This window comes from Astatotilapia calliptera, chromosome 7 (genome assembly GCF_964374335.1).
Source record: "Astatotilapia calliptera chromosome 7, fAstCal68.1, whole genome shotgun sequence".
Classification (NCBI taxonomy): domain Eukaryota; kingdom Metazoa; phylum Chordata; class Actinopteri; order Cichliformes; family Cichlidae; genus Astatotilapia; species Astatotilapia calliptera.
Window position 1 is genome coordinate 62567900 of NC_137428.1, and position 27702 is coordinate 62595601.

Consider the following 27702-nt stretch of genomic DNA (forward strand, 5'->3'; position numbering starts at 1 on the left):
ACTTCTCTTTTTATATAGTCTGTTTAAATAATGAATAAAGCTTCAATTTTTAGACCTTCAACCAATAAAAACGGACATTTAGAAGCTCGTGCTGTTTTATGATGCATATAATAGCAGCCATGCTCCTGACGCTCGTCCAACACAGTGATACATCCACCCAGAATCCCCACAATTTCATCTATAAAAATATTTTTTCTCTGTTCATGCGTAACAGAAACCAATTCAAAGGACTGAGATGTTTCTAAAAGCCTTACCTGTGACCTTTTGGAGTAGAGTGAATGTGAGACAGATTTACATCTGCATTTGTCATTAACACACATGGTTTAGAAATTTTTGATCCAAATATGATCTTCACTCATTGCTGAACATCCTAAGGGACGCCTGCCTGTGGATGATGTAGACAAAGAGCAGATGCCAGCAGACCCACTGTCTCTGCAGGTGAACACAGAGCTGCTGAGAAAAAAGGGAAAGATACACGCCTGCTCTCTGCCTGTCACTCCTCTCCTCCTCTCTAAACACACATTCCCTTTCCAGACAATCGCATCTCTCCATCTATCATTTGCTTCAGTTGTCAGCAGGTTATCTTAGAGGCAGCCCATGAGAGAGCCCATAGTTATGGTACCAATTCCAGCTCCTGAATAGAGTCCATAGTTGTAAAAGTGAAGAGCAAGGTCTATCCCGTTCCAAGTCCAAGATTTAATGGAGGGCTCACTGTGAGCAGGGGGTTGTGCCAGCATTTCAACTCAGCTATGGCAAGGGATGCACTCACCTGACTATCCCATGAAATTTTAGCCCAGCTTAGTGCATAACTTCAATGCAACTTCCAAAAGGAAAAGAAAACACAAGTTGAGTGGGAGAAGAGCAAGACGTGGGAGAAGCAGTGAGGGGAATGTACAAGATGAAGAGGCTGTGTGAAAGGACTCAAACACAGCAACAGACTGAAAGGAAACAAAAGGAAGCAGCCAAGACTATGAATGTTGTTTTATCGAGTTCATTTTGTCGCCTAACTCTTTTCCCCACTCCAAAATACACTATTACATCATGCTGACCATGGGAAACATACCCCAACACAGTTGAGTGTCTCGCTCATCTTTTTTTTTTTCTTAGTCATTTCTTGAGGATCATTCTAAATAATAAGAGTCCTTTGTCTTTACTTAAAGAAAGGCATAGACACGCAGTGGGCACAAAAAATGCAGTCACAGTTTAAAAATTATAATGAGGACTAAAAACCCTGTCGAGTGTATGGAAAAGCTTATGTTTGCTCTGTATTTTGTTAAGGTTCCTGACAGTACAGTAGCCTAATCCTACACTTATTGATGTTGACATGATACAGATTTACTTCAAAAATAGCTAATAAATTAGCTCAACATGAAACAAGACCTCAAACCCCAACTATCATTTCAGACTCATTTCGATTGTCTGTTTGTAGTAGATCAAAGCGAAGTCATGTCTTGGAGCTATTTTGATGACCATGTCTGATGAAAAAAAGAGAGAGAGAGAGAAACTAGAGGGGGAAAGCTAAACAAAAGCACACTTTAATGGCAACCACAAACATGTTTTATTCACATGAATGGATGTCACAGAGACAAAACTGGGGGATATAAACAACTTCAGGGTTTCCCTGGCTGTCTATAAGCAACTTGTACTGTCTACCATTGACCCGGTCTCTTCCATTTCATGGCCTTCTACCTCTGGAATTAAATCTCCCCCAATATTTCAACATGTTACAATTAGATAAACCAAAAACAAACAAAGCTGTGTGGCTGAAGCAACATTAAAACAAGTTGAACAAAATAAAGTGTCTCACAGCCAGGAGAGATAATATGGACCAGATCCAGGTGAGTGTTGGGAAATCAAATCAATTAGGACAAAGAGCAGCTGTCCACAGCAAATTCTACTTTCTCCTTCAGATCATTGTGACAAGAAGGGACGAAAAAAGGAGTGCAGTGCTGGTTGTTTTGAGGAATTTTCAGGGATTTTTGCAAACCCTCTGCGGCATCTCAGGGTTAGTCAAACAGCTGAAGTCCAAATAACCCACTATTTTCCAAAGCTGATGTAAACAAGTACTGGTGCTGATGAAGTGGCAGGGTGATGGTGTCCAGGAGCAGCACCCTCCTTGAAGAGACAATAATCCCGCTGTGTATTCTTCGGCCTGTCAGGTCATTATAGTGATGAAACCACCAGAAGGGGCCACAGTTGATTTTGAAGCATCTTGGTCTTTTCACAATCTCTGAGCATTTCCACATTGCGACATCTGGCTAACAATGAATTAAGCAGTTTGCAAGGGGAAAACAGAAAAAAGGCTCCTCTTTGTTTTATCCATGACCTTCAATATTTGTTAAAAGACTATCTAACTTGAGTGCTTGTCAGACTGTATGCATTTGTTGACCCCCAATCTTCCATAGACTCTTCAGGTCCTGCTGTAGGGAAAGATTCTAATCTTTGTCAAACCAGATGGACTCTCAAGTGGCCACAGATGTCACAATCTGGACGATCTCGCCATTGTCTCCATGGATAGCACCCTGGATGGCCTCTTTCACTTCCATGTCTGCCTGCAGGGCTGGTGCCAGCTCAGCAGCCTGAGATAAAGAAAAGAGAAGAGATGAAATAGGTGACAAGAAAGGTGAAAATACAATAAACGTTCAGTACTTTTACTGAATGTTCACCAGGTAAGGGGGACTGAGGACCAGTCTTAAACCAGTCTTAAGTTCTCTGAAGAGCGGAGTATATCAAAGGGTTATTTCAGATGATTTGGGAGGCTCCAGAGAGTATTCTAACTGTTTATTTTTTCCTGTCAGACAGTCTATTCTCTTGTGTAACTGTAGCTGTTGTGTTGCTCTCATAAAAACCACCAAAATCCGTTCACAAAAACAATTTTACGTGACAGAACGTTGCAGCTGATCATCAGCTGCTGTGACTTTAGTGTTTAAACACAAACATTTGGATCATAACTAACATGTTAAAAGATCAAAAGACATGCAATAACACAAACTAACCAACTGAAACATAGTTGACTAAAAAGTACCCTGATCTCAAAGGAATATGTTTCCCCTCAGTTGAGGCTGGGACTTTCTTTGTCAAAAGTTTACGCCTTACTGTGGGAGTGGATCAAGTCTCCACTCATTGCTGCATCACATCCACCCTCTGTCTCACCACTTCCCTGCCTTTCTTAATCCATTCCTACCAAATGAAGGTACAAGAAGCCAAAAGTTAAATCTTTTTTGGTTTCTTATATAATGAATCTTGCCCTCAATTTAGCTTCTTTGTTGGAATTAGCCCTTGAAATCGGATCACTTTGCCAGTAGGGGTACAAGCAGTTAGAAGCTGGGATTATAGGCACTTTTAGGTTAACACAAAGTAGTTATCCATTTTTGACATGGCAAGTGGAAAAAGTGCTGGCTTGTAAAGCTGCCAGGAGATCCAGTTGTAGGGAAGCTAGACAAAATGATGTTGGTAAGCAGCTATACGCTTTAAACCTCATATATAAACATCCCAAAATGTGACGAACATTCATTTTCACGATATGGGAGCATTTTCTCTGCGTACTAGTCAAATATAGTCACACAATATCATTGCCTCGCTACAAAAGTCAAGTGAGATTGACACAAAAAGCTGTCTGCATTTCATAAAGCCCATCCTAAAATCCCAAATGTGTAAATGGAAGTGGTCAGAACCCAACTTCCAGGGAGTGATCTTAAATTAGCAGGACCACAAAGGCACACAAGGAGACAACTCTGGAAAAAAAAAATAGGGTGAATTTACATCTTTTAATGGCTGGAGTCCCAAAACTTTGCGGTCACACCTTGTAAAAGCCTAATGACACCTATCACAAATGATGAAGACTTTCCTGTGGACTAATCAATGTGACTAAGCTATATCCTGATTCCATTTTATTGTGTAAGACAACCACAGTGAATAACAACACACAGAAGGAGCAGAGGAATGACAAGATAGATTACAGAAGAAATATATCAGAGAAGGAGGGAGAGGTTATGAGGAGATTGACAAGTGGAGAAAAACAAGAGGCTAGCCATTTGGATTTAAATGCTTCCCTGACTGTCTCTATAGTCGATGTCAGATGTATCGAGTTATTGTGTGTCTAAAAGCCCTGTAAAAGATGAGGTTCATGACTCAGTTCTGGACGATGACCATGAGGAGTGACTCATTTGTTCCTCAAACACACATCCAAGGTTCCCTCAAACACACCTGCAGCGTTTAATTCTCTCTCCAGCCCAACGTGCTGTCACAAGACAACAGCATTGACTGTAGCACAGCTGTACCATAGCAGCACACACAACACAAACATGAGACACAGCGGCAGTAAAAATGGCAAGTTCAGCACCTTTGATTCCAAGTTTGTTTGTTTTGTTTTTTAAATGAGAACTGAAAGACTCTTAAGCTATCATAGCACAGACCTAGCTCTACCCTTGCAAATAACAAATGGAAGAACGAAAATATGTAACATGTGTACTAAAACCAGGCTGCCGGTGCTTTGCAGTCTCAGCTTTAAACTGTGTCACAGTTTAGCCAGAAGTTAGAAATGCTATGCATTCTTTAGATAAAAAATATATCGCCTTGCATTGCGCACCACTTCATATGTCTAATGGAAACTATTAAATAAGAAAAAGAAGAAAATGCAGAGAAAACTAAATGCAAAATCTGGAGTAATTTTCCAGCATGTTGCATGAATGCTTCCACATGTGTGTAAACAGATGAGAGCCAGTGTCTTGACTTAGCAGACTGCAGAAAAGCAGGAAAAGAAATAACCTTTCTATGAACTCTGAAGAGAAAGTTAACAACGTTTAAACTAGGATATCAAAACAATACAGCCTACATGTCCTTTGTTTTATTAGGTCCTTTCGGGTAAAGTTTTTCATTTAAACCTGGAAAAATATCAATGTTAGCATACAGATGTGTTTTAAAACATCTTAGAATGGGAGCTTAAAGTCTACTCGGTTAATAAACACACCGCTGTTTATGAGCAGTTTCAGTCTGTTGTTGAGCATGTCCACATGCTCTTGGTGAACCCCAGCTCTACTCAACATCAACATCACACTTGTGACTGATCAGACTTCTGTCAACTTTGTTGATATCTGTCAAGATCTGTGTACAATCCAACATTAGGAAAAAAATGAGCTCATTTTAGATTTAAAGGTTCATTCAAACAAATCACTTGTGTAAACAAACAGCTTGAATTCTCACTGCGCACAGAAATATAAAGTACAGATTCTGAAATACAGTACATTGAGTGGCAAAAACTTTGTGGGCTCAGTACACAAATAAATTGTATAACAAGGCCATCAGTATGTGTATAATCCACACCCAAAAAATGTAATCAGTATAAAATGCTCTAACTACTTTCGTGTTCAAATCGGCAAGGAACAGATTATTGAGACAACTATGGACAGCAATTCCTTACTCAAAAGGCAAAATCTTTTTTTTTTCCCTTTCAAATCCACTGCTGTATGGCTGGTCAGCACATTTGCTCTGCATTTCTTACAGGGAGATGAATAAGCCTGTCCTGATTCATATCAGGACAGGACTGGAACCAGAAGTAGGCTGAAATTCCGCCTATTTACATTATCACACCACAAAAACCTGACTCGTAGCACACGCGTCAAGGAAAAAAGTAGGAAAAAAAGGACTAAATATTCATCATATCTGGGGAAAAGAAAAGATGACAGAACAAAGGAGACGTGCATTTTTTGAAGGGTTAAAGTGACCACTTCAAAGACTACAAAGGCAAGTGTCTGCACAACATCCTGATTCCACATGTGGCTGTTGCTCAGCAAGCTCACTCATTGAAGGATTTTAGAAATATCTACTAATTACTACTTTCTCCCCTCTTGTAACATTCCACCTCAACTTGATTATGTTTAATTACTGTTTGTCCAAACACCTGTCATAATGACAGAAAGCAGAATGTATGCCATTTAAGCGATGGTATAAGAAAAGGAGAAAAGCAGATTTGGTGTACCTACAAGTACTTTAGCTAAATTTTTGAAGCAATATTTGAACAGCATAATGAAAATATACAGTACATTTACTGCCTCTTCATGAATGGTAAAGCAGTTCAATAAATACATTTAAAGGTAGAAGACTGTACATTTCCTTTTCGAGCAATAACTGCAAGCTCCAAGATGCATCCTAGCTCAAGAAAATGAAACCAGCCCCATTTGGATTTATATACATTCTTGATTCTTGAGGTAATTTGGCATCTTAATGTTTGTTTGTTTTGTTTACTGAGTCTGACTGGCATCGTTTTAACAGAAAACAGATTATATTTACAGTTTATTTACAAACTAGACAAAAGTGATCAACATCAAAACAGACATGACATGTTTTCTTACAGTATTCTGAAATGCAATATTTATTGTGGAATAACTAAAAGCAAGCAATAAAATTGCAAGATTACTACTGGGGGATCTGTTCCATGAGGCTACTCAGTTACACTCAATGTGCTCTTTGCGGAGTTTGCCTTTTTTTGGAGGGTGTGTGTGTTTGTGTTTTACCTGTACAGCAGCCGTGTGATCTGCAACAGGAGCTAGTTGGACATACTGCACTTGGATGTCAGGTGGGAGTGGGGAGCCCTCCACTGCTGTGGCTCCTCCATCAGCTGAAGCGACAGCTATCAACTGAGCTCCACGAAGCACCTAGAGCAGAAAAAGAGTGGCGATGAAAGCGGAAAGGTCAAACACAACTGGGATTTTTAGTCCTTTCTCTGATTTTTCATGAATCAGTTAGAAAAACTGAGCTGAATAAAACATATTCAATACGTTTCCCCACTGCCAAGTGTAAAAATCCATCATAAGAAAACTCATTATTTTACAGCAAACGCAATAAGAAACAACCACAGGAATATTTTATTGATGTCCTATCTGATGTTTTTTATGTCTTTAATGATTACAGTCATCACTGAGTACAAGCATGATGACACACAAATGCAGCAAGAAACTTGGCAACTAGGAACGAGTCATGTGGTGGCATAAATAAACATTTCATCCCCACTGTTCTCACTTCTCCGCATCCCACTCTTGGGTTATACATCACATCTAAGAGAAACTTTATGATCCAGTCATTTCAATTAAGTTCTGTTTTCCTGGGTTCTATAATGTGTTATGCTCACCAGCAATGTTTTTTATTTGGGTTCAAATTTAGAAAAAGAAAGGAAACTGTTGGAGAATGGTTAGTGAGACATCGCAAGGGGATCCTAATCTCCCACGGCGCTGAAAGTCAGCCAGACAACATTAGAGATCTGCGGTTGTGATGCTCTAATTACAGAGCAGTGCAGTGCAGCTTGAGTGTTGTTGAGTAGAGCTTTAGTTCGTTGAGGTGGTTCCTATAGATAGACTGCAACCACCAACAGAGAGGATTGCATTGCATGTATACACTTGCAGAGCACTGCTGTTAATTTGGACAACAAAACTTTCATGTGACAACAGACATACAAATTAACATACAATCATCCTGTCAACACAAGCATACAAAAAGAGAGATGGAGGGAAATATTCACTAAGCTTTGTGCTTGTGCATGGTTTGAAGAAATGCATTTCAACATGACCTGACAGCAGGATCTTATTGATATTTTTTTTCCTTATTTCAGTGATGCCTGGAAAGCTTTTAGTTATGAGAGCTCTATACTTCGGTCCTATTCAAGGTGCCCTTAGTGCTGAGATAATCTTGCATATGCTTAACACACACACACACACACACACACACACACACACACACACACACACACACACACACACACACACACACACACACACACACACACACACACACACACAAATAGGGCCAAAAATGCAAGCTGGCAAAAAAAAAAAAAAAAGGAAGGGGGAAAAAAACTCATTACAGATGATGTTTGCTGCCCTGTAACATCCCACACTGCTTCCCAACCCCCCAGCCCAGCCATTACTTTAAAGTTCTGAGCTTGTGATGTGCCCCAAAGGTTCAGTTAACCACCCCAGTACCCTCCGGCAAGAAGTTCTGCCAATCTGACCACAAAATGTGCTGCTTCACCACCACAGTATGTTAGGCCAAGCCAGCCCGATGGAAGCTATTAGTGTAAGAAATCAGTCTGACTCACTCAATGAGATAATTAGGACGCTTCAAGGACAGGAGTGGATCGAGGCTAAGTGGGCTGACCTAGTATAATCTAGTCATCTGTTAGATCTGGGTCAAAGGAATCACACTGAGTGAGAACCTATAAAACACTGAAATATTTAGAGCCTTAGCCTGGAGTTTTGGTGTAAAGACGACTCATACGTTTAAAAAAAAAATGGATTTCATGTTCATACTCAACATGTTAAGATATTACACTTTTATATCTTTACTATAAATCTGAAACTGAGGCCAGCAGCCAGCCAACTTAGCATTAAGACTAAAAAATCCTGATAGAGCTAGTCGTCTTCTTCCAATCTTCAAACTCAGTTTAAATTAAAGCTCCCTGCCTTCTGTCTCCAGTTATATGTTTATTTAGCATACAGAAACGGTGTATAATGCTAACAATTCTGGGAAACATTTGCATTTCCTTCTGTGTCAAACGACGTTTACATTCTTGAAACAGCCATCATATTTTAGAAACTATATGCTAAAAGTGTTCAGACAGACAGCTCGGTGAGAAACTAAGAGGAAAGATCCACCTGCTTAATGGTTTCGTTATGGCAGACATCCATTGCATCTCTACAGTCTCTACTCTTCTATTAGGGATCAAAACTGGCTTCTTTCAAGTGCTTGTCTGTCTGAAATCGTACATTGAGTATGTGTGCCTGTGTGCATAAACTCAAGCATGATCATACGTCAGTACTTACTGTATCTAAGTGTACAATTACCGGGGTTTAAGGGATGCTATGGTTGACACATGAGATTGTAAACACTTGTCTCACTCAATTAACGTCTGAACCTCCATTTGAGAGCAGTTTGCATTCTCAGCTGTGAGGAGCAGCCCACAGACTCACAAAAGCATTTACAAAGTTGGAACAGTGTGTGAGATCTCTGCAGCGATTACACACGAACTTCTCGGGTCCATATCCTGTCCCACGACTTTCTTTGTCAGAACAACTCGTCTCCAGTATTTGAGGATAATACTGTCATGCTTGGCTCTAAAGTATAAAGTCAGTCTAAAACAGCAAGACAAAATGCTCTCGCTCATAACAACTAAATCTAATCAGGGGATAAATTGTGGTTTTCTTTATCTTTCTCCCCCATTAGCATAAATTATAGTTTTGTTGTCTATAATTACCTCAAGGTTGGAAGTTTATATAAAGCACTATAAAGCAATTCTTTGAGTACTGATGATAATTACCGCTCATTCAGCTAATAGAACATAATCATCATTAGGCTGGTTGGCAATGATGCAAAAACAAAGATCACTTTAATATATCAAGAAAAGTTTTCACGAGGTAAAAAGTTATGATTTTTGTAAATTAGGCTGAATCAACAAATAGACTGTAAGTAGAAACAAATTACACATTATACAAGGTGAGAAGTGTTTGTACTTGGAACACACGAGTCTCCTGACACTGAAAAAATTTACTTGGCCTGATTGCATAATAACATCGGTTTTCAACTACGATTTGGAAGAAGTCACTTAAAACGTTGCCCAACATATTAGATTTGATCTAGGGGGCTTAATTTGTCAGACATAGGGGCCACCAGTGGATCTTAAGAGAATAAGTTACTGTTGACCTCAAGGTTTTGGGGATTTGAAGTCTTAAATAATCAGTTTGAATGGCCGGCCACCTTCATGACCAAGTGCCAAAGAGAAGAGCAGCCAGGGAGCATTAAAAGCTATGGTACTGCCCCACAGTACTGGAGAGAAGAGCAATTCTCTGTAGGCTTTGTTAGCTATCACGGTCTTGAGAGAAAAAGGGAAGAAAAGAATAAATCTTTTGCTGATGCTGTAATGCTTTCAGTAATGGATCCAGGACGCTAAAGAAATACAGCAATGGGAGAGGAAAGACAAGTGAACAACAACAGCAGCCTGATGCAGAAAACATTCGCAACTCCAACAGCGAAGGAAAATAACGAAAAGGATAAACAAAGTTCTTTACCAAGTCTTCATTTACTTGCTTTAATTCAATTTAAAAATTTTCTGCATTCACTTCATATGAAAGTAGTTACACTTGATTTACACAAAGGTAATGGGTGTTAAGAAAAAAGACAACACCTCTGAATACCCATCCTCATCCTCAGTCACCATCCAAGAGTAATGCAACAGTGAGACAACCAGCATTCACAAGGCATGAGCCAGATGCAAGCTGGCATTAATTCCCAGTCTTTCAGGAGGTCTCACTTAAACTCAGCTGTGGATCGGGTGATGCTATGAGTCACCCTGTTAGCGTGCGTGTGTGTCTAAGTTTCTAAATATTGTGCTTCCCTTGCTAAAATTACACTGGGAATCAAATATAGCGGCATAGAAACATACCCTCTATTTATCAGGAAACAAAATTCATACCGACTATATTGTAGCAAAAGAGACCAATAAAAATCTGGTTCCTATCACTCCCGTAGGAATACCGCCTCTTCTTTCAGATCTGGAGAAAAAAAACTAAACCAAAACAGGGAAATGAAAAAAGAAACATTTGGACTTTGGAGTGCCTGGAACTTCCTCTCTGCTTAATAGCCGTCAACAACATCTGCAACAGCCATTCCTGAACAGATGTCCAAGCAGAAACACTAGCTCCGGGTGGGTAGGTGCGGTCAAAGTGGAGGAGTGGGGGGCAGGGGGAGGGAGTAAGGCCTGGGTTCAACTTGGCCATAAAGATGGCCATAGACACAGAAGTGCTCTAAGTGATTGTTTTGTGTGAACTGGGGAAATGATCACACCGACTGTAAAATGTCTCACTGCAGTCATTACCGCTTTGTTACATATGCCTTTTATTTTACTGCTGAGTCTTACGCTGGCTATTCTGATTTCAGCTGGACCTCAGATTGTAATGTGACTCAATGAAGTCAAAACACTGAAATTAAAAACTATAGTATTGATTTTTCCCCTCTATGTTTTGAGAATTACTCCACTCATTTGTTGATGCATCTTTACCATATATTTCTGACAGATATATCTCCTAGCTAAATATACTTCTTTGAAACTTGTTATGTATGCTATACATGAACTTGTGACCTGAACCAAAGCTTCCCATTTCCACCCACACCATCAAAGTGTTTCTACACTAGAGCTCAACACCTGCAAAGAATCAAGCCCTCCCTTGCATCCTTTGCTTCACAACTCCCACCAGCAGACTGGGAGTCGGATTCAGGCAGGGCTCAGAAAAGTTTTATGATAAAACCAACTTCACTTGAGTTCTGATCCAGAGCAGAAAATCAAAAGGGAACTGATGACAAAAATAACAGCTGTAATTAAGAATAGGGCCCCTTAAACACGAAAGAGAAGTACATTTCATTGACGGTTTTCACTGTTCTCTAGCATAAATCCAAACTTGGCTTGCCTAATTGACCACGCCATTTTTATAGCGTCAGTAAATTTCATGATTTAAAAGGATGCCTTTATCATGTTTCCAATTATTCTGTTTAATTCAATGGAGCCAGGGAAGATGATAAATACAGGTTGTAAAATTCAATGAAGAAAATACAGCACTGCCCAAACTACCCATCGCAACAAGATCCTTTATCTAGTTAGATTTGCAAACATGCATTATTGAGGCCAAATGTAATTTTCCTCAGTTGTCTAAAGCAATGCATCTTATGTTTGTTTTCAATTGTGCCACTGTCCTTTTAATACATAAATACAAAACAAAGAAAATTGCAGTGAAAATTAGATCTCACGTACTGACATGTCCAAATTACCTCTAGCTGACCCTTTTAGGCTTCCAAAGCACTTCCATAACAGAAAACCTTAAATGCACTCGGCGCCTTTGACACACACCAGCCAAGAATCCAACAAATTCAAATCTCAGATTTGTTGCGAAAGACATCTGTCATCTTTCATCAGCGTGTAGCTTATTGGGAGTCTTTAACTCACTGATGCATCACATCAACTATGAATCTATTAGAATTACTTTTACTGCTTCCTGTAGATTTTCCAGTTTCAGTGAAATAAAGCTTGGGTACTTCTACCTCATCCTTTCTCTGGAGTTTTTATTTATCCAACACACACAGATTAACATTTACACTGGTAACCCCATTTTGGAGGTTAATTTTAAATCAGGGAAGTTGTTTTGCTAAAATTGCCATTCTTTACTGTAGTAACAGTAAAATCAGGGTCTGCTGTAAATATGTCAAGAATAATTCGAAAGACTGTTGAACGTTAGTCTCAAAATTATGACTCATGTGTGATAAATTCACTAATTAAGAAATTTACATGACAACGGTGCTTCATGGACTTGGTTACAGAGGTTGCAGCATTGAATGATGATGATGGAGCCATCTATGCCTGACACTGGTAAGGCAGATATGCACCAGGCCTGTGCTGAGGGTGACTCATACTGAAATGCATCTAAGACATCTGGTCTCTCTTACTCACACAGCCAGCGACCCAGACTTTGCCCACACAGACGAAAGAAAACACCACTGGGGGTATCCTCCTCTGAACAACTCTGAAAAGCTCACTTACAAATACCCCCTCCCTCCCACACACACACACACACACACACAAAGAACTAGGATTCCCCGATCTGTGTCCCTTTATCTCTGCCCCATGATGCCACAAGACATGAAGCAGACCACTTCTTTGAAACGTGATCCACCACTAGTCTTCCAAATCCTTGAAGGCTTACGTACAATCCACTTATACTAAACCCTGGTCATAAAACATTTTGTTTGTATCTTTTAATTGTTATCCTGGCCCAACATTGTCAATCACAGGAATTTCAACATCCCCTTAAATACCAGAAACCACATTTCGGAAAACAACTTGGGCCATGAGCCAGCAGTCTGATTCCATCACACCCTGATTCTGTGAGGTTAAGCCTACTTATTGTTCAAACATTTGCCTTTTGTGTAGAAAGGAACAAAAACACATTGTCCTCACACAGCAGACCTGCAACAACCCTAACCAACAACAGGCAACAAAAGTGCTTACAATATCATAAGTTCACAAAGCTCGAGTCAAACATAGTAATCCCCATTTCCTCTTAAACTCTACTTTCACTGTCTTCCTGTACTCTTCCTTTCCTTTCCTTTCCTTTCCTTTCCTTTCCTTTCCTTTCCTTTCCTTTCCTTTATCCCTATCTTGTCCAGTAACACTGTGTGCTTCCCTCACCATCACCCTAAAACTATTTGTATCTGCTCTATGTTTGAATGTCCTGGCAGAAAAGACTGGAGGGACCAGTGCAGAGCTGGACTCAGTTCTATGACCCAGTTCTCATACCGGCCATGAACATTGTTATTTGGGATGTTTCAACAGATGCACCAAAACATGCGATGACAGAAAAGGATGGCAAACTTTCAACTGAGGGAAAATGAGGTGGGGTGAGAGAACAACATGTTTAAAACCCCAGATGGGAGGTAATCAGGTCCATCATCGATAAATGATGCAGGCAGATGATGGGATCAGTAAATTTCGTAAAGCTTTATAGTAGTCTCTTGAGATGTGCTGCATTTACAGACTGACATAGCTTAGGTTTAAAGCCATCTGACTGGAAGAGTCCTCTAATAACCCGAACTGCATGTTTTAATATGAGATTCTTTGTGTTTGCGATTCACGTTCAGTGGAATCAGGCAATGTTTGGAGCTGATTCGCTTCATGTTCTATTTATTGACATTATTGCAAACATACGAAAATTAAAAATAAAAACAATGAAATCTCTTCTATAAAGTATCCACTTGACTGAAGTCCAAATGTGTCAAAGAGTATCAGTTGGACATACACAGAATCCACAATGGATTTAAAGACAAAAACAAAACAACCCCCACCCACACAAAGCAATGCATACAGTCTTACTAGGAGTAAAGTAGGTTGTTAACTGTGAAGTTTGTACCGTTGGCTAAACTGCCAAAACAAAATAACTGAGCAGGAAGAGCCTTGGTCATGAAGACCCACCTGCCGCTCTAGCAGAACCTCAAGAATTCTAATTTAAAGATGGCAGCTCTCCATCATTCAGGCCTTTATGGCGAGATGGCAAGAGTCAATCTTGCCCGCAGACCGCTTCGACTTTGCTCAACATAAATGAAAGACTGCAGAGCTTTCAGAAAAAGATTTGCAAGCAAGATGTGACGAGCATTCGTCTGCTTCCAAAAACCAGTTTAGCTGAAGTTTACTGACTTGTCTATTCAGAGATATAGATTACATGCAGTGAAGATTCGAGCACATCAAATAACATTAGATCAAATAAAAGTTTAATAAAGTAAAATAAAAGTATTTTTGGCCAGTATTGCTAAGAATGTTTTGCATTTGAATATCAGCTCAAAAGCACAAAAGATGCAGTTATTACAGTTTTGCAGCGGGTATCCAAGAAAAAAATAACACCTGCACGTAGAACTGTCAGCAGCCATTGTGAGCATACTGTATTTGCCTGAGCCAGGCAATAGTCCAGCAGAGGGCACAATCTCCTCCTGTGTTTTTAACCAGTTATACCTGGTACATTGCATTTGTATTACAGAGTGTGCTTTTGTTCACCAGCTCAGCTGGTGTCTGTTTTTAAATCATCAGCATTACAAAACATGTCTTTCAGGCATTTTTTTAATGCCTTTCCCTCCCCATATTTTCTCTTTTCTCCTGTTCTCATCAGTCACTCCTTTCATCTTCTAATCCTCCATTTGGTCTGCATCAGTGCAGGATAAGATCACAGCAGAGATACAGAAGGGCATAAGATAAGAGGCTATGGCAGACAGGCAGTGCAGTAAAAGGCTAGTTATTTTATAGCTTCATGGTCTGCCTTCTCTTCCGTCCGCATGAGAGGGTTTTATGAGCAATTTGGGAACTTTGGATCGCTCTAAACCAGTTTTGCTCAGACTTTCAGCTGGCACAGTGGCACCAAGTTCATGGCTGAGTTGGCACAGACTCCCATGGTAGAAGTAACAAAAACATCTGCATCCATAATGCACAAATGTATACTATAGTGTAGATGCAAAAAAAACAAAAAAAACAACCCTCTACAGTCATCTGTACTACACAATGGCTCAATCACACTAGCATGCAAAAAATGGGACTTGCCTCACTGTGACTAAATTGGTGGTTGTCCAGTGATAGCATTGAATTTTTTCATATTCAGTGCCCAACTTGAAGTAGCTGCAGTGACCAAGTGATTGCTCAAGGGGCTGATCGTGCAGCACTCAACTTGTGGCTGCATGTGATCCAAATGGTCTGACTTATACTGACAGCAGTCACTCTCGGACGACCTAGCAAAGGTTTCCAAATAACTCCCCTTACTGTATTTGGGTTATATTCCAATATAGAAGTTAAAATCCATATGTTAGCAGTTAAATTGCTGTCCTGCAATAACCATGAAAGAGGAATTTCTGTTTCAAATCTATGAAGTACATGCTGGGCTCTGAATATAAGTAGTTAGTGTGAATTTCAGAGTATGCATATGGCAGCAGATTTATCAAAGTTAATCACTCAGTCGATCAGGTTGTAACTGCCAACTTCACCCCATTCAGTTTCAAACTGAAAGCAGACCGTCTCTGTGTTATAGATATTTTATTGCTGTCTTAACGCACTAAAGTCCCTTTGGCAACTGACTGCAATTGGTTGCACACCTGGTTAGAAGCATTTCAAGCACCATTTCAAAGGTAACAAGATCAGAAAATCATTGCACACAGTAACAATCATTTTGGTCATGCAGTTGTCTCCTGGACTGTTTTCCCTAATGTGGCTGTAGCATTAGACAAACGTGCAAAACTAAGATGTGTGCCGCACATTTCTCTTCTCACTGCATGGACATAGTCTCTAGTAGCAATACAAAAGATGATAGATGGATAGACGGTAGACTGCCAGCAAAGCATGTTCTGTATAGGTATATACTGCAAATGTATTAATAATCCAACAAAACTTAGCCTTACTTAAAGGAGAAAGGACACTCTTTTGAGGATGCCACATTTTAGATAGAGAAGACAGATGTTTTTAGAGACTAGTAAAGGAGGCCATCTATATCCACTGTGAATTACCATTTTTAAACATAGGTGGTGGCTTATGGCACCAGCTATCAGCCGTGTTGGGGCAATGTTTCATAGAAGTTTCACCTCTCAGCCCCAGCGACAGGAGTAACCCACAACTTGACTCGTGTGATGACTCAGATCTATAGGTGTTTAGCAACTCTAAGGAACACCTTGATTGAGACAGCCCCAGTAGGGGTTTAGTACCCGGGACTCTCCACCATTGTTCTAAAACCAAAGAATCCAAAACTAGAATATCAATATGTTTCTGTGAACAGGCAGTATTGTCTGTTTAGAACATAAAGGTAGATTTGAACTCACAAAACATGCTATTTAGTAAAAACGTGTTAATATGAGAGTTTAAAAAAAGATCGATTTGGCAAAAACTCCAAAATTAACCTGTCCACTATCTTTAACAGTCCCTGGTAAAGAGACAAGGATATAAATCAACAGAAGAAGTTATTTAACATCTTTCATGATAAAGCTTGTAAAGCCAGATTCAGACTCATCATCCCAATGAAAGATGACATCGTAATTTGAAACTTTAGGAGTGATTATTCAGACTATACAGACTGTGACCAGATATGACTCATATAAAGTCTACTCGCATAACAGACTGATGAGACAGAATAATGCAAGCCAGACCACCTTACAAAAAGGAAATAAACATGGATTAGAAGTCCCCAAAAGAGCTATACAGTTATTTAGAAAAAAAAATAAAAATCAGTGCTGAGCTGAAAATTTGACTTTATTTTGATGTGGGTATCAGGTCCAAATATAGCTCAAATAGTACCACAGAGTGTAAATATCTAACAGAAAATGGATGTGGCAGGTAGCTTTTAAAAGACAACCATAGCCACAACTACACTACATAAGTGTAGTGAAAGTTAAATAAAGAAGAAGTGGTCCCAGAGTGAGATAAAAAGATGGCTTTTCTGTGATGAATTGCGTAGGCTAGGTTACACCAACATAGCCTCAGCACTAGTCTGCCAGATTACAAAAACACTGACATCATTCATAGTCCATTTGATGTAAGGCTCTCTGTAAACAGACAAATTACACATTTAAGAAAATACACATCAGGATCAAGTGTGATCTTTACTGTGTGTCTGAGGTTCTTAACAAATGACGTTCCAAGACACACTGCAGCAATCATAATATAGCTATAATCTGTCATTTTCCTGAGTAAGTGCTATTACTACTAACATACTTGTGGAAGCACCGTTTCTTTTAAATGGCTCAGTGATTTAACTGCATGTTATCAAGATTTAAGAGTTGACCCAAGATTTGCTCTCCCTCCAGTGCATGAGAATATGAGAATTTGTAATTGAAGAGATACTGCCATTGTCGCATGTAACTGGATGTGTGTGAACAACTCGACCTACAACATGAGGTCTAGCAGAGTAAGTCACTTGGTGTTTGTTTTGGAACAATTCTGATATTATTTTACAAACCCAACAAAAATATGAGCTTTAAAAAAGGGAGTGATAAGAAAAAAAATAAAGGAGCTTTTCATTGGAATAGACTCTCAGATACCCCCTGAGGAATACAGAGCTTTTAGTTCCTCTATCTTGGGATGCAACACACATGAAAATCCCCCACAAAAAATACAGTTTCAAAAGTTACATTTTTTTTAATCTATGCCATGCAAATCATGGTGTATACCACAAAGAAGAGCTAACCCCAATGGCAATCTGCAAGAGTAGTTCATGCACTCTTTGAACTCATATGAATAACTGCTGGAAATGTGTGTAATGGGACAAAATCTAAACCACACTCTAGCCAAAACTCCTTCTAAGATCTTAGAGAGAGACGGAGAGGAATGCTGCTGTCAGGCTCACCAAACAGGTCATCTGAGGACATGAACACGCATGTGTGAAGAGAAGGAGCATATGGATGTGTGCTGACTACCTTAATCAATTGACAACACGCACCAAGCTTAACAGTCAATAAAGGAATACAAACAACAATAACAACAACAAAAATCTGATATAAAGCAGATGCATTCATGCAACCCAAATGTATGCACATCCAGAGTAAATGGCATCTTGAACCTATGAGGGAACTGAGTGATGGGATCATAATCAGACTATAAAATGAAGAACTGACCAGCTGGAAACAAGTGGTTTCAGCTGCTGGCTGTGGTGTAACTCCTTCTTTGCTCCAGATTTTGAGATATTATATGTTGATGAGTGTATCTGTTTAAAAGTAAAGTGTTGGGGTGCCTAAAAACATAGTACTATTGTAATTGCTTACTGCTTACCATATTGGAAAAAGCAATTACCATACTGACTGCATAGATGGGTTGTTACATTACATTCTTTACCCTGGTTACTGGCATAATGTGTACAGAGAAAGCCTTGTTTTATTGTTTCCTCAGTTTATGATAAAAACAAAATTATGACCAGACTTTATAAGACAACAAAATTTACGACCACGAAAGCCTGAATTTTAGGCTACAGATTATTTTTGACTTTTTTCATAACAAACCCTGGAAGAAACCAGTAAATCGACAGTGCTTTCAAACACAATAGCTTTTGTTTATGTGCAGAATGAACTGCTGAGACACCGAAATAAAATCCAAAAAGGCTGGCCTGAGTCACCATTTTATAGCTCTACCAAAAATTACCATGCTTTCATTTTATGCTAGTAGAAAAGTATGCTTGCACATATTTGACTACCCCATAGTGTGCCGTACCTACGGGTGACATCAGATTGTTTGGTAAAAACGTTTTGCAGATGACAGCATGCTTTTTTTGTGCTAGGTTGGCAACCAAAGTGTACAAACCCAGCAGCCATGTGATGCACCATAAGATAAGTTAAAGATGGGTCTGTGACGCACCCATCTCTTAATTGCCTTTAAAAAAAAAAGGTAAGTAAACAATCTCCTTTTGATGATCCCAGGAGGGAGTTTGTGTAGCCTCCATTCAGGAAGAAAAGGCCCTCTGAGGCTGTTACATAATCACACCTGTGGTAACAAAATAGTATAACCACCAGATGGAGCGTGAGAAGGCACTTCCTTCCCTAAAGCCTAGCTTCTAGACAAACATGATGAAATAATGAATGTGAAATGGTGGTTGTCTTCAGGCATCCATATGTGGCATGTATCGGTGATACACAGCCAACGCTGCTTTGATCGAGACTCACTTGGATCTCAGAGGAAAGAATAAAGGAACAGGAAGGGCTCTCAGTCCAGTGACAGAGAAGGAAAGAAGGGAGTGGTATGAACAAAGACACGGACACTAAGAGCACAAAAGACATCTTGCTCTGTCTGTGTGTGTGTGTGTGTGTGTGTGTGTGTGTGTGTGTGTGTGTGTGTGTGTGTGTGTGTGTGTGTGTGTGTGTGTGTGTGTGTCTAATTAGTCTATCCTGAAACATACTGTGTTGAAACATAAATGGGACACAAGCTTTTGTTATTTGACACCTTACCTGGTTCATTGATCACATTTACATTATATATGAATGCCAACAGAAAATATCTCCTCAAAGTCATAATGACCTGCTCCATCCTTTAACCTCTAATCAGACAGTGTAATTGCAAACATAATCCACGAAGTATGAAAATATGAGATATATATATTTTAAAATCTACAGCAAAGATCAGTTAGTGTTTTATAACATCTTTTGAGTTGCTGTCAGTCTGAGAACCCAACCCAAAAGCCTCTGGATTTAGCCTTGCCTGGCAACTGTCAATTTTTCAGGACTTTAATCAATTATCAGTTGCTGGCTTTTCAGATATCCTAGATATACTTAGGACTTCCTATTCCATCTGCATTTTCCCCCCCCACATATGTCAAGACTGCATTGCAGTGCCTCAAAAACCAGAAAGCTTCCAATACCAAAAATCGTGTCCCTTGCTTACACATTCTGCATATTCATACAGAAATCTTGCTTAAACGTGTTCTTACCTGTCCATCCTGGCCAACATGCACCTGGTGGATTTGGAGATTTCCCTGAAATTGAGAAATGTCATGTCAGTCAGCAGCCCTATGTTTTAATATAAAGACTTTGGTTTAACTACTTTAAGAAGCTGAAATCACATTAAGTTAAACAAGTCATTAAACTATCTAAGCCAATCAGATATGCAGTGTGAAAAGGTCAGCATGATAAGTTCCTGCCAGTGTTTGTACTTGAGAGGAGGTGAATGGAACATCCATGTATTTTCATTTCTGGATAGAGTTCGACTCCCTGTTAACATAAAAAGAAATCTGTTTGCTCTGACATAAGTGCATGATTGTCTCAGATCGAGATATAGTGGCTATTAGAAAATCTCTAAACACCCACAGTGATATCAACAGGACCATTTTGCAAAAGGATATTATACAAGACACATTTAGCAATCCTCAGGTCTCAGCTGTTTCTGCTCTAGCTAATTTTATCTCATGTATATATGCAATACTGTCTGAGCTGCCATATGGCCAGAGAGCAGTGTAATCTCTCAAACAGCTCATTTCCTTTTTAAGCACACTAAAACCAATCCCTTTGATGAAAGGGGCCCGTTCCTAATGAAAACATATTCTGTGAGTGGCAGTTGGGAGAAGTGGGATTTTGTTGCTAAGCTTTGAACTCCAAAAAACAAACAATAGCATGGAATACGAAAGAGAAAAGACAGGGGAAAAAAATCTGGGCTCAGCCACAAAGTGCAGGAAAGGCTTTAGTGTTTTCTGCCTCCAATTTACTCAGTCTCTCTCCTTCAATTGTGCATTTCTTCCTCTAAGTGTCCTCTAGGAGTAGAACCGAATAGGAAATTAGAAAAACACTTGCTTAAGGTGTCAATTGCTTTTGCAAAAATGCCGAGCTGTCAAGCATGTGTGGCCTGAATCATATACAGTATGTGATTACATGTATATATGTGTACACAGACTGGCGCCTTGAAATAAATCTCTCTCCCACATCCTTTAAAATCATTAGCAAAGATGTTGATGCGGAAATTCCTCTTTAAAAGTCGGGGTGGTTTGGAGTTAGAGTTTGATTTCAACTGACAGGCTGTGTGCGCGCATGCAAGGATGTGTGGTGGGGAAAATAAGCCACCTGGGCATTACATGAAAACAAAATTCAAAACCTTGTGCATAATCTGGCAGATAGCATATATAAACAATAAGACGTTCACTGAAAAAACTTTACTTTGGCTAAAATTCACTAATGTCTAAAACGTCTAGCGCAACACCAGACAAGCAGCTAGCTGCCAGCTAATTGTGTGAGCAAAACAAACATACAGGTTCTTGATAAACTTGTTTAAATTGCTTTGTAGAAGTAGACTAGTTTAGAGACTACAATAAGCTGCTTGTGAGATTACAAAATTAAACAGCCATTGTAAAATCAATGTAATCAGGACAATTATTCCACACTTATGCTTTCTTATAAGACATTGTATATTATGCTAATCAGCAGTTCTCTTGCCGTAAGAAGTTGGCACTGAATAGATGTAATGTCGTGCAAAAAATTCATTTTTCAAGTATTCCTTTGTTTATAGTTAAACAAATGCAGTGGAAATCATACCAGTCCTACCATTGACTAGCTAAAATGAATAGAAGTGGTTGTTTTTGGTTGTTAATCAAAACAGGAGATTCTTCCAGCTCTAACAAATATTGTGGATAATTTCAGATAGCTGTTTAAACAATTCAAATCACAAACATTAACTAAATTCAAACAATACAAATTAACATTGTGAACTTCCCCCACAATAACATACACAGAATTGATTTTCTACCCCCGAAACTTAACTCTGCTTAAATTTGACTTAACTATAAACAATAAAGAAAGGTAGGTATCAGCAGACGGCTGACTACAACCACTGGTGCCATCGTTCTACATAACAGTCATATTCTTTTTAGATACATGTTTAGTGAAGTGAATTTAATAAATCTAGAGAAGTGACTCAGGGTGACTGTTTATTTTTCTTTTCTATTTTACAACCCCTCTTTCACGGGCGCACTTGCACACTAACCTCACTGTCCTGTGTGATCTGCACCTCCTCTCCTTGTGGTACCTGGGCTATGTGCAACTGCCCCTGTGGAATCTGAGACACACAGATGAAGATGAGGTATAGCTGAAGCTAGAACAATTTCATGAATATGATTTAAAAAAAAAAGTTAAAAGGTATGTTTATATAATCTTCATAACCCACAATAACAAAATTGCACACAGTGGTTAGAAAGTCTTTTTAAGTTAATTCATCCTCTTTGGGTTTTCCCAGTCATCATTACTGTAGAGCAGGGATGTTGGACTCCAGGCCTCGAGGACCGGTGTCCTGCAGGTTTTAGATCTCACCTTGGGTCAACACACCTGACTCACATGATCGTTACCAGTCCTCTGGAGAACTTCAAGACATGTTGAGGAGGTAATTTAGCCATTTAAATCAGCTGTGATGGATCAAGGACACATCTAAAACCTGCAGGACACCAGCCCTCGAGGCCTGGAGTGCAACACCTGTGCTGTAGAGTGATAACAAAAAATGTAAAAAAGAAAAAGAAAGAAAAAAAAAAGGAAAAAAAACCCAGTTGTGACTAAAGCTTTCAAACCTAATGTTAAAGCTAAAGAAAAATAAGGAATTGACCTTCGATCCAAGATCAAGATCTACTGGAGATCACAGCCCGGGTTTGATTAGTAGTACGAAGGTTGAACAAGCGACGTCTTTTAAGTATTTCTGTGTTCATGATGGGCGTGTGCATGATTTAGCGCTTGCATTTTTTAAGAAGGCTTAGGGTCCATGGAGTGAATAATAGCCTTATGTTACTATTTTATAGGACAATTGTTGAATCTATTATCTGTTACAGCATCTCTACATGGTTTGGCAACCTTTCCATCAAACTCTGACCCAAAATTCAAAATGTGAAAAAAAGGGATGGAAAAAAGGTACGGGGTACCAAACTGTAAGTTAAATAGCTTTAAATTTTCTCTACTGCCATTATTGATCAAATTACTGAATGCTAATAGATGGAATTGTAAATGAGAGTTTGTATGCATCTGCTAGCTTACATGACGTGTTTCCCTGGCTTGTCCAAGGTAAATTTCTCCCAAGGGAGACACAATAAAGGCTAATCTAATGTAATCTAATCAAATTATTTGCTAAACAACTAAGCTGCTCTATTTTGGGAAATATAATTTGATGATGATAAATTACATTGAGTTACTATGGAATGATGGTTGCAATGCTCAATCACTCTTTGCAAGTATTAATTTCTCCTACTGCATTAGGAGTACTAATAAATTTTAGGCTCAACTGTAGTCTTTAATACTCAGATGTAAGGTTGGATGGTCTTCCCTACAGGACTAAGTTATCATATTGAGAAGGTGTTGCAATCCCTCTCTCACTCAACAATGTGAATCCTTGAGACCATTACTTGCACAATCCTACTCAGGCAGGCAAGTAGGGAGAACTCCTGACAATCTTTCTCACCCACCTTTCCCTGAAAGCACTTCCTGCCTGTCTACCCTGTATTTTTTATCATCTATCTGTTCCCTTCCCAGGGAAGTGGTCTGTCACGAGTACTGCCAAAACTATGCATCATGTATAGTATGATGTAAACCAGAAACAGCAGAAATACTCATCACATTGTATCCACATAGGCTTATCAAACCTGTACAAATGAAGTTTTAACACTAGAAAAAGAAAATATAAATTAGTTCCTTCTTGAATAACCCATCAGGACTCTGAATATATTGACATTGTGACTCTTGGTATCTAACTCTGATCATCTATTCTGGGTGATTTCAGAGCTGAGGGAACTAAAAGATCCAGTCACTTCCTCTATCCGCCTACCTATAACACTGTACTGGGCCTGAACGCAACCTCTGACCATAGCATCTGTTCATGTACATCCCATGAGTCACTGGTTCACTGACATAATTTGCACTATTCCTCCAGAATGCTGTAAGGGTAATTGTAGTGGGTGGTGTGACCCATTCTAGTACACTATGAACTCAGCTCTGAGGGCCTCTTAGATAAAGTACACACATGACAAAGAAAAGAACAGAGATATGAGCAGAAAGATTTTCTTCTGTTGTGTTTGCCAATCAATAAAAATGTTCCCTTTCAGTCGATTCACTCGGTACAACACATAAGTATGGGATATCACGCCCTCGCGTGTCCTGGCTGAAGAAACCTTTATTCACGCCTTTACGGCAGATGACGTGTGATGACACGCGCAAGGCCCCGCCCGCACATATAGCCGCTGCCATCACCGTCATCCCTCAGTTCTTACGCTCTTCACCTCGCTGAGAACACCTCTGCTGAGTTGGGCTAGCTAGCTACTGCTAGTTAGCTCCGTTGTCTGCCAACTTGAACCTAGCTTAACTGCCCCTGTTGGTGTTAGCCTCCACCGCCCAGCTGGTGCGTAGGCTGCCCGCGGAGCGCTATTTTCAAGTTTTTCTTGTGCAGCGTTTCGCTTTGCGTTTTGGGAATGGACTCCAAACCGAAGCGAGCAAAGCAGAAATCTTCTGTTCGCCCCTGTCCTCAGGGATGTGGTTTCTCTTTGCACGACAGCGACCAGCACGATGCCTGCCCTGTCTGCCTGGGGATCGTCCACGCTAGGAGAGCGTTGACGGAGCCCGAAGCTTGTGCATTTTGTCGCCAGCTCCGACGCTCGACCCTGGAAAGACGGGTGACGTTTGTGGAAAGAGTGCTGGGACGCTCGGCTGTCGCACGGCATGACCCTCTTCTTTCCGAGTCTGGAGCCCCGGCTTCGTCCGAGTCCGAAGACGAAAATTTTCAGGTCGATGTCCCCGCGATTAGCTGGGCTGACCACATGGAATACGTTGACGGGTTAGCCGATGACGGACCGGAACCATGCAGGAGCGCTGACGGGCTTCAGCCTGGGTTGAAGCCCGCCAGCGCTCCCCAGGAAGACGATGACGTGCTGGACATCGGCCTGGACATCCATGGTTTGTCGGAGGATGAGCAGGAGAGCTCATTGTCGACCCAATATGCCGCCGCTGCTGCGCCGGTCGGCCACGATGACACCTCTCTTTTCTCCCTGTTTCGCCGTGCCGCTGAGAAGCTGCAGGTGGACTGGCCCTCTCCTCCACCAGCTCGGAAGCCGTCGCGGTTTGCGGGTTTTTTCCTTCCACCGGAGCCCGCAACGGCCAAAAACTGCCTCCCCATGTTCCCAGACTTTCTCTGCGAGCTAACAGCGTCATGGGACAAACCTCTGTCTACCCGCGTCACTGTGCCCGGCTATGGACAGTACATGGAATTGGACGGCGCCGAGGGAGCTGGTTTAGCTAACCCACCCCCTATGGAGCCGTCTCTGGCTGCTTATCTGGCCCCGTCCCATAACCATGGTGTCGGTGGCCCCGCAACTCTGCCGTCCAAGCACTGCAGATTCTCGGCCTCGCAGCTGGAGAAGATTTATCGGGCTCAGGCCGGCACCGCTCGAGCCATGAGCTCCGTCACCATGCTCCAGACGTACCAAGCAATGTGCCTGGCGGAGCTTGGATCGCTGGTTCCGGAGGACAGCCCGCTGTCACCTCTTCTTAACGAGGTTAGAGTCACCACGGATTACATCCTCCGTGCGTCTCGCTGTGCAGCGCTCTCCCTGGGCAGAGGGATGGCTTCGACAGTGGTGGCGCAGAGGCACCTGTGGCTGACCCTCTCCGACGTCCCTGATAGAGACAGAGCTGTGTATCTGGACGCACCAGTGTCTGCGGCTGGGTTATTCGGACATTCACTTGAAGCCATTCAGGCTAGATTCGATCTGAGGAAGAAGCAGACGGAAGCTCTGCGCGACATCATCCCCAGACGCCAGCCCCAGCCCACTGCTAGCTCTCACAGGCCCGCCGCTCCTCTGACAGCTGGCAAGAGACCGGCGCCCACTGCTGGAGTGGGAGGGCCGCCGGCGAGAGCACGTACTCCGGCCCGAGCTCCACGCCAGTCGGCCTGGGGCAAAGGCCCTCCCCCGGGCCCCCGACGGGACCCGACGCCCAGGAGGAAGAAGCCTCAGCCCTCCTAGCTGTGATTGCGAGTGGGGAAGGGATCCGGCAGCAGGGAGACGCTGCTCTTACCCCTCTGTTGCCGCACAAGAGGTGCCGCTTAAGTTCTGTTCAGGTTGTCAGCCCCAGAAGGCGCTGCACTTCCCTATCGCGGTCTCCCAAGCACATAACCCCTGCACACGGTTCAGATGTGTTGAATGTTCAAGCGACCACATCGAGTGTTCCCGCTGTTTTTCATTGTTATGCCCCGGAAAAGGTGCACCCAACAAAATGTATAAATGTACATGTTCCCATGTTGCAATCAATAAAGAGTGTTGTTTACTCTCAAACAATCTCAAATGCTCAACCTGCAGGCGAAATGAGCCAGGTCAGGCAGGGGATGCAGTCCCCTGCAGACACACTGGGGGGCGACGGCGCCCCGCCGTCAGTGCTGCAGGCCAGCCGGCTGGCTGCTCACTTCCCTCAGTGGCGCGCTTGCGCCCCCTCTCCGTGGGTGCTGCAAACCGTTGCCATGGGTTACCGGTTGCAGTTCCGGGTCAAGCCGCCTCGTTTCCAAAGAGTCGTGAACACGATTGTCAACCCCGAGGCAGCCTTGGTACTCAGAGAGGAAATACAGGCGCTATTACAGAAGAGAGCAATACGGGTGGTCCCCGCTTCGGAGACGGACAAAGGTTGGTACAGCCGTTATTTTGTCATTCCGAAGAAAGGGGGAGGGCTTCGTCCCATCCTCGACCTGCGAGTCTTGAACACGTACCTGCGAACGTACAGGTTCAAGATGCTAACGCTCAGACAGCTCCTGAGTGCAGTCGGCCCGGGAGATTGGTTTGCGACAATCGATCGAACAGATGCTTATTTTCATGTCGCTATACACCCGAAACACAGGCAGTTTCTGAGGTTTGCATTCGAGGGCGTAGCCTACGAATACCTAGTGCTGCCGTTCGGGCTGTCGCTCGCTCCCCGCACCTTTACGAAATGTGCCGAGGCAGCGCTAGCGCCCCTCAGGAAGAGGGGCATCCGCATCTTGGCCTACCTGGACGACTGGGCTCTCGTGGCTTGCTCCAGAGAACAGGCGGAGACGCAGCTGTCGCGGGTTCTGTCACACATTCAGACACTGGGGTTCTCTGTGAACTTTCAGAAGAGCTCGCTAATCCCAGGTCAACAGATCGCTTTTCTCGGTCTGGAAATATGCTCTCTTTCCAGCCGCGCACGGTTGTCAGAGCACAGAGTGGCCGCGTTTCATCGCTGCCTCGCTCAATTTCAGCTGGGACGCAGACTGCGTTTCCAGACGATATTGCGCTTGTTGGGCATGATGGCATCTATGATCGCCGTAGTGCCGCTTGGGCTGTTGAAAATGAGAGCGTTTCAACGCTGGACTCTCTCTCACCGTTTGTGTGCTTCGCGTCACCTCCGGAGGAGGCTGCCGGTAACTGCGTCTTGCATGCTAGCTCTCCGTCCTTGGAGGGAGCCCGGGCTACTGCACCAGGGCTCTCGGATTGGGAGGGTGTTGTTTCGCAAGGTGGTGTCCACAGATGCTTCCCTAAGTGGGTGGGGAGCGCTGTGCGAGGGTGCGTCAGTGAGAGGGATCTGGTCCGCGGCTCAGCGCCAGCTGCACATCAACCACTTAGAGCTGTTAGCAGTGTTCTTAGCTCTAAAGCGTTTCCGTCCAGTCCTGCAGGGCCAGCATGTCTTAGTCAGGACGGACAATTCAACAGTGGT

General features: G+C 41.8%; 1 protein-coding gene across 2 annotated transcripts in view; it reads right to left on the bottom strand.

The window, feature by feature from the left end:
- Nucleotides 1-1539: 1539 nt before the first annotated feature.
- Nucleotides 1540-27702, bottom strand: part of banp (BTG3 associated nuclear protein) — a 40356-nt gene continuing 14193 nt past the window's right edge. For both annotated transcript variants that reach the window (XM_026176336.2, XM_080304833.1), the window contains exons 10-13: nt 22004-22075; nt 19965-20009; nt 6513-6653; nt 1540-2579 (exon numbers count right to left, since the gene is read on the bottom strand). In XM_026176336.2, the coding sequence (XP_026032121.1) occupies nt 2463-2579; nt 6513-6653; nt 19965-20009; nt 22004-22075 (375 nt within the window). In that variant the 3' untranslated portion in view covers nt 1540-2462. The remainder of the gene's footprint in view (nt 2580-6512; nt 6654-19964; nt 20010-22003; nt 22076-27702) is intronic.